The 15,054-nt window shown below is 36.3% G+C and overlaps 1 protein-coding gene across 1 annotated transcript in view; it reads right to left on the bottom strand.

Annotated features, from left to right (window-relative positions):
- ARIH1 (ariadne RBR E3 ubiquitin protein ligase 1) overlaps window positions 1-15,054 on the bottom strand; it is a 129,850-nt gene that overhangs the window by 44,659 nt on the left and 70,137 nt on the right. The window contains exon 3 of the mRNA XM_049852676.1: window positions 4,187-4,331. Within this exon, the coding sequence (XP_049708633.1) occupies window positions 4,187-4,331 (145 nt within the window). The remainder of the gene's footprint in view (window positions 1-4,186; window positions 4,332-15,054) is intronic.

The following is a 15,054-nucleotide window of genomic DNA, read 5'->3' as shown; positions in this document are numbered from 1 at the left end:
AGCTAGTGGCATGGCAGTGAACAAAATAAAAACTGCCTTGGCAAATTGGGGGGGGGGGGGGGGGGGGAACTTAGCCCTATTTATATCAGAAATAAATCCAACCAAGAAGATATTAAAAATATATAAAACATTATCTACAACAAAAATTAATGATTTGAAGAAAAGTAAAAGAACACATACTCTTATATTCCTTTATCTCCCCCACCTCACATACACAGTGATGTCAAATAGCAGAGAGAACATGAAGAATTATCTTTCCTCTATCACAGGTTGCCATATAATCCCTAAAGTTGAAGCCATTTTGTTTACAGCAATCTGGACATCAGTTTATTCATTTGTAAAATGGGAATTGGGCGAAGAAGATATGTGTTGGAACTAGATGTCTCCAAACTGTGTTCCCAGGACCACCAAAATCCCACAGAGAGTGGGGTGAAACCATCTTCATAATCTTCAATTCTGCTGTTATGCCTTTATCTATTTTATATTTTGGATTTAGTTAAAAATGATTTTGGAAGAAAAATCTGAAAACCACTGGACCACATAGTTGACCTCTTGTTATTTTAAGTCACCTATCTCCCAGATTGGAAACCCTGGTGGCGTAGTGGATAAGTGCTATAGCTGCTAACCAAAGAGTCGGCAGTTCAAATCCGCCAGGCGCTCCCTGGAAACTCTGTGGGGCAGTTCTACTCTGTCCTATAGGGTCGTTATGAGTCGGAATCGACTCAATGGCCTGGGTTTGGTTTTTTTGGTATCTCCCAGATTAAGCCAAATAATTTTATCCTTACCCACTGCCATTAAAGTTGATTCCGACTCACAGGGACCCTACAGGACAGAGCAGAACTGCCCTTTAGGGTCTCCAAGGCTGTAAATCTTTATGGAAGCAGACTGCCACATCTTTTTCCCGCTGAGCTGCTGGTTGGTTCGAACTGCCAACCTTAGCAGCTGAGCACTTAACCACTGTGCCACCACAAAGTAATACACAAGATATTATAGATCAAGCAACACTGCCTATTTGAGTGATGGGTTAGTACAGCTGGATCTAAAGCTACTTTGATTCAAAACATTATTTTTATCAGCTTTAAGAACTATAAACCAAACCCACTGCCATCAAGTTGATTCTGATTCAAAGAGACCCAAAAGGGTTTCTTTCCAAGGCTGTAAATCTCTATGGAAGCAGACTGCCAGATCTTTCTCCCGTGGAGCCTGCTGGTGGTTTTCAACCACTGGCCTTTTGGTTAGCAGTCGATCATTTTAACCACTGTCATCACCAGGGCTCCTAGCAACACAAGTGAGGGGGGAAAAAAACCTATACATTTATAAAGAGCTCCAAATCTCAGGAAATTTTTAATGGACAGTCTACCCAGGATAGTTAACTCCAAAAGTGTTATAACTAACCTACCAAAAGCATTTATTTTAAAAAACTGTTCTCATGTGGCACTGTATAAATCTAAAACTGCTTTCTAGAAAAATAAAGATACTGAAGATACACATTAAATAAAAGGCAGTGTAAATGTCTGAAGAGAGTAGTGAAAGTTGATACATAAGAGTCACACAATATAAATGAAAAAACTACCCATCCAATTAACAAAGACAAGTTTCATGAAGGATTTCAGGCGACATTTACTTCTGAAACTGAAAAGGTTAAAATCACCCTCCTGTATTAGTCTAAAACGATGACAAAAGTCCTAGTTTCATCATGATTACATTTTTGATAATGCTCAGTACAGTTTTTCATAATTGCTTAATTTACACTACCTTGTCCTATATCACCTATATAGCCAAATTTCCTTTGAAAAAGTAGTTTCTTTGTATTTATTGCCTCTACTTCCTTTACCATCTCCACGTCAACCACTCTTCAGCCCAAGCACTTCAATTTCCCATCCCATCACATTACTTAACTTTCCAAGGTCACCAGTAAACTTAATTCCAAATTCACTTCTCATTTCTGTTTTCTGAAGTTTTTTAACAGTGCTCATCATCGCTCCCCATTTTTTAAAGTATGTTATTCTTCCTTTGGTTTCTGGGTTGCTACATTTTCCTGGTTCACCTAACTACTCTACTTAAGAGATTAATTAAAATGTCAATTTCTGTGGCAAGTCCTCCTTAATCCAAAACTGGATTAGATGTCCCGCCAACATGCTCCCACAGTATCACATCTTGCCATTCTTTTCTGAATATGTCTTTTACTTATTTGCCCAGCTATCTGTAAATTATTTGAAGGCAAGGGTTATGTTGTATTCTCTATTGTGTTCCTAACATCTAGAGTAGTACCCGGCGTCTTGAATGAATGAATAATAGATTCTCCATCACCAGTTAACAAATGCAAGGTAAAATTCATATTCCAAATCTTCTGTCATGATTTCAAGTCTAGCTTGTTGAGACAGCTAGACAATACCAAGGGCACTCAGAAAGTTACAGGGTATTTGTAAGCAGCCAGCTGCAGCAGTCAAATTACAACTGAGACTCAAATCAAGGAGGAGCAGGAGGATTTAGGGTTTATGTCCTCAAACCAGCCTTCTCTGACAGCTCTTCACCATCAAATGGGGGTAAGTTCCCTTGTATTATGGCCTCATAGTGCTCTGTACTCCTTCACAGCACTTATCACATTAAAACCAAAATCCAGTGCTGGATTCTTAGGCTGGAAGAGATTTGAAAGAATATCTTATTCAATTCATTCATTTGAAAGCTGAAAGAAACTGAGATCCAAAGAGATTTAAAAATTTATCTACCCAAAGCCAAATATTTAGCATTAAGAGCTACAATCAGAACTTGGGCATTTGGAAATTTAGTTCAGCGCTTCATCTGCTAAATTAATTTAACTCGCTGATTTTTTTCTATTTCTGTAACAGTACTTAATTCTTTAAAAAAAAAAAAAAAATTCCTTACCTCTTTTCTACATATTTATGTATGTGAACAAATTAGCTCCCTTTCTTCAAATGGGTCTCTTTAGAGATAAACATATAAAACTCAAAGATAAACAATGAAAAACCTTCAATATTTAAATACATAAATATACTGCTGCCAAAGACCTGGTATATAATAATTATTAGAAAAATCTGCTGAACTATTAAAGCAGAGAATATAAACATGATAGTTACAATAATCACAGAAATACATTATTTCTTAGGTATCCTGAAACATCTTAAAGGGTGAATTGCAAGTAACCAAACACTTTTATAAGGAGCCCTGGTTGTGCAGTGGTTAAAGCGACTGACTGCTAACCAAAAGGTTGGCGGTTCAAAACCATAAGTGGCTCCGAGGGACAAAGATGTGGAGGTCTGCTTCCACAGAGATTTCAAAGCCTTGGAAACCCTACGGGTCGCTCTGAGTCAGAATCGAATCAATGGCAGTGGGTTCTGCTTTTGTGAACACGTTTATGCCACAAATATAATTTTCCTATGTTTAATAATAAAAAAGGCCTTCACAGGGAAATTACACTTAGTTGCGTCTAAAGTTTCTCTATTAGATGCTCCAAAGTAAATCATCTTAATTTAACACACTTTGAAAGATGCTTTTGCTGCTGTTGTTGGGTGTTGTTCAACCCTATGTATGACAGAACGAAACACTGCCCAGTCCTACACCATCCTCCCAATCTTTGCTGTTTGAGCCCATTGTTGCAGCCACTGTGTCAATCCATCTCATTACTACATCTCATTTACTGAAGAAAAACACCAAATGGTCCTATTTCCTGCTCCAACTCTCTCCCCATATCCTGTATTTAAGAATCTTCAATACAATGGATCTATGTAAGTGAAAATCTTTTCTTATGAAGAATCCTGAGAGCTCCTTCGTGAAATAGTACTACCTTTGTAAGTGTTTTGGGTATTTACCAAAAAAAAAAAAAAACAACCAAAACACCCTTAAGTTTTAAATCTATTTTAATTTGGATGAAAGACAATTCTACTCAGTGCCTAAGTATTACACAATTCTTCCCATGGTGGTAAAACAAACTTGGGAAAGATCTAGTTATGTAATGACAGACTGGGCAAGTTCCTGCTTTAAAAAACAAACAATGAGAACAGGACCCAAGCTTTTAGTCTTTCTCTTCCCTTATCTTCGATACCCTCATAGGTCACTGCTTTGCTAAAACCCCAGGCCTCCCAAATTTTTCTTTGTTTTAAATAATGAAAGTTGATTCACCCTCTGAAATAGAGCCAGTGCTAGCCTTAAACTACCAGATACTCACCGAGTTAGGGTAGTTCAAGTAGCAGATCTGACAAGGCATATCTTGTGCTGATGACCTTGTATTCATCTGGCGTGTTCGAGACTTTTTACTTGGATTAATTACATGACACTCAGCAAAGAGCTTCTCCAGGTTTCCATCAAAGTACCTGCATTATTTAAACAGAAAGGATGAGAGCCCAGCAATAGCACACTGTTAGAGCTCTCCCAAAACCTGATTTTCTATAGGGAACAGCAAGTATCTGAATTAAAAAAAAAAACAAGACTGTAACTTTTCTGCTCAAAGGAGTTGTACAGCTATCAAATTGTAGCAAACAGAAGTGTTTATATACGAAATTAGATTTTTTTTTTTTTTTTGCTGTTTTGATTTTGTTTTTAAATACGAGTCCTGGCAAATTAAGCTATTAATATTATAACAGTACTACAATTAAAACTCACAGATGAAAACTGTGCTATCTCTAGTGGTAGATTATGAAGAATAATGGTATTTTAAAAGGCTAGGCTATATTTTATAGAAGTGAATTAATTTCATTAATAATTTTATTTAAACCAGTCAAAATACAGTTGAGAATGCTTTCTTAGTAACAAATCACTAAAAAGCATACCTTCACACGTCACTTAAAAAATGAGATTATTACATCTCATTCTATATAACAGACTTGCTTTTTAAATATTCTTTTGAAATAATTTTTAATTACTGGTAAACGGTGGGGGAAGGAATAAAATGTTTTTATATTACATAAATTATCTATATGCCAGCTTTACATAAAAGATTTATCTAAATATATAAAATTAGTTCAAGATCTAAGATATTAAAGTATCTTAGATATACTAAGTAGTAGCTACAGCAGTCTAATTAAACTACCAATTTCTTGACAGCAGATAGTGGTAAATACCAAGCACAATGCTTCCCATTAATCCAGATCAGACATGGTCCCTGGCCTCTTGAAATATCTTAAAATTATAAAAGGAAAAATTAATAGATATAAACATTTTCAATCTGAGAGTCAAAATAACCAGCAAAAAAGTTAATGCAGAGTCTGGTCAACTACTTTTTAGCTTGTAAACCCTAGGTTTCGATAACTATAATGTTTTTTATATATAAACAAGAGGTTCTCAAGTTCAAAAATAATCAATACTCAAAGATATTTTAAAGATGCTCTTGTTCAGGCTTTGTGTCCAAGCACTTACTGTATCTCTAGAAAATTATTCAAATGAGAACAAAGCACTCTCCTAAGGCTAGTATATTTTTATACCTACTTTGACTACAGTATATTTCAATGTAATCAAATGAGCAACCAAAATGTCATCACATTTTAAGAGGGGAACTCAAATACAGTCATGCAACACTTAACACCCACAATATGTTCTCTGAAATAGGACGTTATGTGATTTGGACAGTGTGCAAGCACCACATTAGATACTTGACGAAGCTATATGGGACATCTTTTGTTTCACTTCCGAACTGATACTTCTTCTCTGCCTCTTGCTGGTGCTATCACTAGCACCACTTCTGCTGCATTTCGGAGCAAAGACGCACTTCATGGTGATATTTAAAAAAAAAAAAAAAAATGAAACAGAGATAATGCTATGACACTTAAGAGATGCACGGTACACGAGATTGGATGCTGCTACCTAGGAGTCTACGCATACACTGTTGTATGATAATCTTTTTGTTAAGTAGGGAAAGTTCACATTAAAATAATGAAAGAAAGTACAGTACGTAGATAAACCATTAACATAGGCATTTATTATGACTATCGAGACATATGTGTTATAGGTTATGTACGTACTTATCCATTATATGCCTGGCAGCACAATCACTTTGTATACACGAAACATAAGACAGATGTGTTACGTGTGGTAAGTTGTTGCATTCGCCACATCTGGTTATGGACACTACATCCCATTCTTCGATTGGGATTTCTGAACTCTATTATAACTTTTTTTTTTTTTTTTAATTATAACCTTATGGGACCATGGACGTATATATGGTCAGACATTGCCTGAACTGATGTTATGTGATGCATGACTGTAAAGTTATCCCTAAATCACTGAGCTATTCAAAGTGTATCTAGAGCAGAAAATCAAATGCTTTCCTACTAATTATGAATCTGCGAAAACATAAGATGCCAAGTTTTATCTGAAAGCACAAGAAACTAATAATAAACAAGAATTCAACAGCTTGTTTTGATAAAAATATTCATGCTCACGAGAAGGAACAAGCTTCTGTCATGCAAAATTTGACTACACGAAACTAACAACTCCTAAAACTTGGGGAGACATTCTAGACAGCATTCTATGCATACACAGCTACACAGATATATGCATATAATTTTATATAAATAACAGCATACTCTACTTTTATAACCTATTTTTTTCACTGAACAACACATAACAGACATCTTTGTCAATGAACATAGGTCTATTTTTTTTTTTTTTTGGTTACATAGTATTTTAATGTAGGTACATAACAACCTTACACTAAGCAGCACTCAGATGGTCCATATTTAAACTATTCTAGATTAAAATATCCTTGTGCATATACCTGTTCACATATCTGGGAATATCTCCTCAGAGTATACTCTTAGAACTGTGATTAGAAAAAGCTTTTTGATATTTACCACCAAAATACCCCATACCATCCCACAAGATACTGATTTACATTATCACCAAATATCCTGAGTTTGGTTTTTCCCACCATCAAAGAGTTTGTAAATCTTTAAAAAATTTGGTCCACTTTAAAATATGGAACACTTTTTTGCTACCTTTAGCTCTCGGCTTAAACTTCGCTTCCTCAAATAAGCCTTCTCTGATAGCTTCTCACCCCCAAATTAGGTACGGTTCCCTTGTATTACAACCTCCTAGTACTGTTTTCTGTACTCCTTCACAGCACTTTTATCTCACTGAAACCAAAAGGCAGCTGCTGTCGAGTCAACCCTGACTCATGGCAAGCCCACGTGTCAGGGTAGAATTGTGCTCCACTGGGTTTTCAATGGCTAATTTTTCAGAAGTAGATTGCCAGGCTGTTCTTCTGAGGTGTCTCTGGGTAGATGCCAACTTCCAACCTTTCTGTTAGCAGTTGGTACCACGTGAGGACTCCATTTATCACATTAGCTCTGTAATCACTGTTTGTCTTTTTCACTAGAATGTAAATTCCATGAGGAATATTTTATTGCTCTAGCCCTAGTGTACAGAAGCATCTTATTATAAGCACTCAGATTTCTTGTTAAAAGAGTAACCAATTAATCTCTCACTGATCTTAAATACTTTCTTTACCATATATCAATTTTCCATAGTCACGAGTTTATTTTTTCAGACTTTCCATTCTAACTCTATTGCTTTGCCTATTCTCGTAGCTTTCAAGAAATTTTCAGTACTTGACAAGGATTGCTTTATTGTTCTTTTATATAATCTCCCTGGCTATTCTTCCACGTTCAGTTTTTCAAGTTAATGTAAAATCATTTTGATAAAGTAAAATCCTACTTGAACTTTCACTGCAATTATATTAATAATACATTGATTGAAGGGAAAACTGACCTCTTTATAATACAATGAAACCTGTGAGAGCCGGAACTCAACAGGACATCCTTGTTTTTCCAGGTCTTGCAAGTTTTCCACCTTTGAAAGGGTGCAGTCTTAACACTTTTCTATCACTCACTATTAGTGGAAAATATTTTTGAGTTTTCCTTCTCTGATAGGTTTCCGCCTTAGACAGGTTCTGGCTTTCGCAGTTTTTACTGTACTGTCCTCCTAGCCAAGAACAAAGCTTCCCCCCCCCCCCCCCCAGTTTACTTAATTTCTCAGTCCTACTTTGTCTCTCAATAGCTACTTTGCATTATGTGAGTCCTGCACAAGTCTCAGTCAGGTTATTTTCATGTATTTTAAGGTCTTTTATTGTCAACCTGAATTCCTTGCTTTATGTATATTTCTTAAAGACAGCATATACTGGAGTTTATAGTTCTTGATTCATTCTAGAAGTCACCAAAAGAACTTTCAAACAGTGTCCAGGCAAAGAGAGTGGGAGTTAAGAATCCTTCATATTCTCGGGCACAGCAGGCCTCTTGCTGCTGTTCTTGTGAGGTGTTGTGGAATTGAAAATCTTTTTTTCTTTTCTTAAAGTCCTATTCAGAAGAAATGTTTTTTTGTTTTGTTTTTATTTTCATATATGAAATGGTCTGTCTACTCTGACCTTTTCTGGAAGAGACTGATAACTAGTTTGACCAGGAGTTGCCTATGTAACTTTCACTCAATACTTAAACCTATTTCTTAATTTATCAACTTTTAATAATATACCGATTGTTCCCATGTTATACAACCCTACATTTACCCTTTCAGTTTTGGCTGGAACTTCCTAGAGCTTTTCACTTTATGTAATTTTTTCACAAATTACATTTTTACATCAGGTAGTTTTTTTTTTTTTTTTTTTTCAAGAATGATAAAAACTACTTATTGTTTCCTAAACTTGATTACCCCTCAATTACTTAGACATAGTTCTAAAGTTTAAATGTATTGAAATGTTAGTTTTGGCCAAGGTTATCTCACCCCTCAATATTCCACATATAGACCGTGTTCTTATATTTTCTTCTGGTACCTGTTTTTATTGAGGAAACGTCTGTGATCAAAATAATTTTTCTCATTTTATAATTCAAATCCCTCTCCTTCTGGCATATACACATTAAAAAAAAAAAAAAAACCCACTGCTGTTGAGTTGTTTACTACTCATATAGACTCCATGTAGACCCCGTGGGTTTCCAAGGCTGTGAACCTCTGTGGAACCAGACTGCCCTATCTTTCTCCTGTGAAGCTGCTGGTGGTTTCGGGCTGCTGGCCTTTCATTTAGCAATCGATCATTTTAACTACTGCACCACCAGGATTCCCTTTATACACACACGCACACACGTACAAAATAAAATTGGCATAGCAGCACTTACAACAGTACCGAATGGGGGAAGGTGTGGCTGGAAAACAAGCATAGGAAGCGTGCATTATCTGCATAAAACCTCAGTACTTCAGCATCCTTTACTTATTAAGACTGTCCTGCTGATTTGTACCCAGTCTTTGTTAATTTGTCTTCCATATCTACTATATGCTAATTCCTTCTTTATCCGTCGTCTGTCTCCGCATCTGTTTTCCAAAATGTGTATTCTGTTTCTTGCTACTGTCGATGTGGTGTTAAGTTCTACAAGATTAATATTGGTCTCCTATTTTTTTTTAAGTTCAGTCAGCTTCCTTTTTCACTTGTTTTATTGGTTCAACTTGGATCTCTCATCTCATAGTCCACATTCACTTTAATTTCTTTAAGAGAACAAAGGCTCTGTTAATTATTTTCTGATTGTGATTTTATTCAGGCCTACTATGCCCAAGAATACAAGCGGATTCTTACCCATTCTGTTCACCTGAGCACTATTTTAACGTTCCTGCAGTTCACTGGCTTTGCTGTATATCCCTGCTTGTGAAAAACTGACCACAATGAAGCCTTGCAGTTTAGGCACCTTGTTTAATGAGTTAACCCTTTTGTGCCCAGCAGTACATACATACAGTGACCATGAACTTTTTCAGTTTCTGCTGTTTACTGGGAAGCTGCTGGATCACTGATAGTGTGTGCTGCTGCAAGGCAAGGGCTTTTATGACTGTTTGAAACTGAAGAAATAGGCGTGAGCGGCAAATTACTGTTTACAGGGTATTGTACGAGGTGTCTGAATATTTGGTAAGAAAGTAGCAATTTTGCAAATTTATATTTGTTACATTAATGTACCAATAGACCCTGGTGGGCACTCTGGGGTATAATCAGTGGTACTTCATATGTACCACTGAACATTTAGAGTAGGCTTATGCAAGGAGACAAAAAAAACAAAACAAAACAAAAAACCATACTGCCTACCAAAAGCTCAGACACTCAGTGATTCAGCATGCTTCCCTTAATGAAAACACATGGCATCAACAAAAATTCAAGCAGAAAATAACTGGGTCACCAAAGGGTTAACATATTTCTCTCCGCCACAATGACTTTGGTAGACAGCTGCAAAGCTCATCCTCAGATATTGCTTCCCTCTTTTCCTCCAAACCTGCCCCTCCTTTTGAGGAAATCATACTGATGAAAAAGAAAAAACAAAAACGGAATGGCAGTGTGGTTTCTCCATTACTCCTGCCTTTCCTCAGTGGCAGAAGGGCACCCATTTCACATATGGCCTAGATTTCTCTAAGATTGTTAGAGGAAAAAAAAAAAAAAGATTGTTAGAAGGATACCTGAGAGGTTTCTCAGTAGATTACAAATTCACCGCTCTCTCTAAGGTTCTTTTCAGTTCATTCAGTATGTTTACAGAAATACAGTTAAGTAAACTGGCACTTTATCTGCCAACTTTCCTGAATATCAAGATATTTTTAAAAAAAACTTATTTTATTTCTGCTGTTGAGAATATACACAGCAAAACCAAAAAACCAAAACCACTGCCGTCGAGTCGATTCCGACTCATAGCGACCCTAGAGGGCAGAGTAGAACTGCCCCACAGAGTTTCCAAGGAGTGCCTGGCGGATTTGAAGTGTCGACCTCTTGGTTAACAGCCATAGCACTTAACCACTACGCCACCAGGGTTTTCATACACAGCAAAACATACATCAACTCAACAGTTTCTGTATATACAATTTAGTGACACTGATTAGTCTTTGAGTTGCGTAACCATTCTCACCCTCCTTTTCTGAGTTGTTCCTCCCCCATTAAGATAAACTCACTGCCCCCTAAGGTTTCTATCTTTCAAGTTGTTGTCGTCAGTTTGATCCCATATAGATAGTTCTTAAAAGAGCATAATGCTCAAGGCAGACTTTTTTTTTTTAACTAGGTACGCTAAACTATTATTTGGTTTTAAGAAGACTTCAGGGAATATTTTTGGTTTAAGGCGTAAAGATTATCTTGGGGCAACAGATTTGGGGGTTTATCTGAATAGATCTTAATTTTTCATTTTACTTGACTAGTTACCCAGAAGCATACTGTCTTAGTCATCTAGTGCTGCTATAACAGAAATACCAAAATTTAAAGATGGCCTTAACACAGAGAAATGTATTGTCTCACAATCTAGGAGGCTACAAGTCCAAATTCAGGGCGTCAGCTTCAGGAGAAGGCTTTCTCTGTCGGCTCTGGAGGAAGGTCCTTGTCAATCTTTCCTTGGTCTGGGAGCATCTCCGTGTAGGAACTCCAAGTCCAAAGGACGCGCTCTGCTCCGGGTGCTGCTTTCTTGGCGGTATGAGGTCCCCGTGTCTCTCTGCTTGCTTCTCTCTCTTATATCGCTAAAGAGACTGGCTTAAGACACTATCTGATCTTGTAGAGCTCATCAATTTAACTGCCGCTAACCCATCTCATTTTATCACAGTGATAGGATTTACAACACACAGGGAAATCACATCAGATGACAAAATGGTAGACAATCATACAATACTGAGAATCATGACCTAGCCAAGTTGACAGATATTTTTGGGAAACACAATTCAATCCATGACATATGTCAAATACATGAATTAAATTTCAAGGCAGGAACATAGTTACAGCCTAAAGACTCTGTCTGGCCTGGAGGGAGGGGAGATATGGGTAGTAGGAACACCAATGGCTAGTGTTTCTTTCTGAATTCAGAGTGACCATGGCATTATTGTTTGCCATATCAACATTTAATTTTGCCATTAGGAGTTTATCTTAAAAACCACTAGGGCTTCATACTTAACAAAAACATCACTGCTAGAAGAGTAATAATTCGCAATTCTCAGAATATTATCAGAAGAACAAAAATGTTAAGTCAATTTAAAGTTATCTGGTGGCTTTTCTACTCCATATCCTTGGCCTATCAGAGAGCTCAGTCCTATGGTTCTTTAAAGCTCCATTATATGTTTATTGATAACAAGTCAACTATCTATTGCTATAAGCATTTATCTATTGTTATAAGCAAAAAGGGAGCCCTGGTGCCGCAATGGTTAAGAGCTCAGCTGTTAACCAAAAGGTGGGCAGTTCAAATCCACCAGCTGCTCCTTAGAAACCCTATGGGGCTGTTCAGCTCTGTCCTACAGGGCCACTATAGTTGGAATGGAACTGATGGCCATGATTTTTATAAGCAAAAATAGAGATGTGTGTATAAAACTCATAAAAATATATGTATTCATATGTAAGCACACATATACACAAACTTTTACCTCTAAATAATCAAATCATCTTTGTTTCAACATTCTCAAGTGGTAATTTATGACTACCAGATTTCAATTTCAAAAGAAAAAAAAGTGTCGCAATTACTCCGAATCTTAATTTTAGTTCTGACTAAGCAATGAAAAAGATCTGTGACACCAACATCACTCTGAGGAATTGCCATTTCAACTATCCTCTGGCTCATTAACCTGTTTCTGCTTACTAATGATGTAGTTTTTTCACTTTTAAAAGGATAAATTTAAATAAAACCATTAAAGGAGCAAAGAAATAGCTTAAAATTCATTTAAATCATATACATGACTGAGAACTGCCATTAAATAAAAAAAAAAAAAAGGCTAGTCATAAAAATGATAGTCCTAAGACAGCAGTATAGAACGAGAGAGCAGCCCACCAGAGGAGAAGGCTTCTCTCGCCTTTACAGACAGACATTTGCTTCTGAGATTAATCCTCATCTTCCATACTAAGAAGCCAGTATAGTAAGGTACACCAGTATGAGCAACTTATTAAGAAGCACTGAACTGAACAGCTGTCTCTTCTGGGGAGTGGGACTGGAACTAAGGGTCTGGAGTACTCCATTTCATTTGTAATCCCTGTACTGCTCGTTTTTAAAAACCTATGAATGTTTTACTCTGATAAAAATTAAAATATAAGAAGAGTTCCTGAAATACAACATGAATTTTCTACAACTTAAACTGAAAACTTTACGATTTTTAAAGGTATACTTTCAAAAGAAGTACTAAAACTCAAATGTAAGATAAGTGGCATACCTATGCATCTCTATTAGGTAAAGTTCAGAATTCCAGGAAAACAAAATCTATCCTAAGGATTTAGGGATAGGAAACAATTTTGTCTAAGGAAGGCTTTGGGCCCTCATAAGGAAAAAGATCTCATGAAGACTTATACGTGTCTTTAAGAATTTGCCTTAATAAAAATTTGGGTTTTTTTTTAAAATACTAATCACTAAAAACTAAACCAAGTTTGCATTTTAAAATAAATATATTCTGTATCATTTATCACTAAATAAATATACTGCTCAAGTATTTTAAGAAAAGAAAAAGCAGGATATTTTTTGAAATTATAGGATTTTCCCCCTGTGGAACTCAACCTAATAAAAACAACATTATGATAAAATCTCCTAAGCTTGCTTATTGCTAAACAAGGCTACTTAACAAAAAAGCTACTAATTAATACTACTTTCAAGATGCACTACAAAAATCTTATCATATAATTTTGGAGAATTTTTCTACCATTTATTCCTCCATATCTTAACCTTCTTGGTTCTGAGCCACTACAAAGGCAGGTGGACTAAAAAACTGACCATAATGAAATACCCAAACAAAACCAAACGCACTGCCATCGAGTTGATTTTGACTCATGGAGACCCTACAGGACAGAGTAAAAGTGCTCCACGCAGCTTCCAAGACTGTGAATCTTTACAGAAGCAGACTGCCACATCTTTCTCCCATGAAGCAGAAGGTAGGTTTGAACCAGCAACCTCTGGTTAGCAGGTGAGTGCTTAACCACCTCACCACCAGGGCTCCTACAGTGAAATACACATAAGATGAATACTTTTAAACTTGAATTAGCAAAATTATAACAGAAACACAATAAACTAAACTAAAAAAAAAGAAAAGTCTTTTTTGAGGGTTAAGATTTTATTAATCTTTACATGAGCTTTCAGGGCAGATCTAAAACTATAAAGCACATCTTAAAAAGAAGTTAATGACTGGTCCCTTCCTAACAGAGTAGATATGCTGGTTTTACAGGGTATAACAACTATGGTGGCACAGTGGTTAAGAGCTCGGCTGCTAACCAAAAGGGTGGCAGTTCAAATCCACTAGTTGTTCCTTGGAAACCCTATGGGACAGTTCTATTCTGTCCTATAGGGTCACCATGAGTTGGAACTGACTCAATGGCACCTAACAACAGCAGCTATGCTGAGATACCCATGGTGTCATCTTTACTGGTAGCTGTCCATGTTCTCTAGCTTGATTTTAATTCTTTCAATTTTACAAGTTGTTCTAACACAGAGATTCTTAACCTGAGGTCCCTGGGCCCTCAGTAACTGTACAGTGTCTATAACGTTATAGCTTACTTACAAGTGTTCATTTGCTCCCTTGGGGAAAAGGGACAAAGGATTTTTACTTTCTCAAAAGAGCCTATGGCCTCCAAAATGACAAAAATCACTACCATTTTTCTGAAAACTATTTTTACCTCTCTTGAAGAAAACAAAAACAGTGGTTTTTGTACCTTCTGTCCAAATACGTGCATACAAGGGAAGTCTACACTCTCTCTACTCTGCTCAATGGTCTTTTTCTCCTGTGACACACCAGCAGCACTAAGAAATAAAATAATTACTACTTGTGATTCACACAATAGTGGAACGGATTGCCATTAATGAGAAAAATGATTTCTTCTAGTACATAAAAATAAATGTTATTTTATTATTTTGATAATGGTTTTTCAATATATTTAAGCCCTCAGGTTATAACTGTTGTCAGCCTATAAATCAAACATACAAAATCTAGCTATGCTAAAACTAAGACTAAGCAATCAAAACACAAAGCAACAGATAATTAAGTGCCATTTTATACAGCTCACTTACATACTCTGTAACTAGAATGTAGGAATTATGCTTGTTAATGGTGATGTTAACTGCTGTGAAGGAAAGAAACAAACACCTGCAT

This window comes from Elephas maximus, chromosome 13 (genome assembly GCF_024166365.1).
Source record: "Elephas maximus indicus isolate mEleMax1 chromosome 13, mEleMax1 primary haplotype, whole genome shotgun sequence".
Taxonomy (NCBI): Eukaryota; Metazoa; Chordata; class Mammalia; order Proboscidea; family Elephantidae; genus Elephas; species Elephas maximus.
The sequence above is the reverse complement of the archived record's forward strand: the minus strand, read 5'-3'. Positions and strand labels throughout refer to the sequence as shown.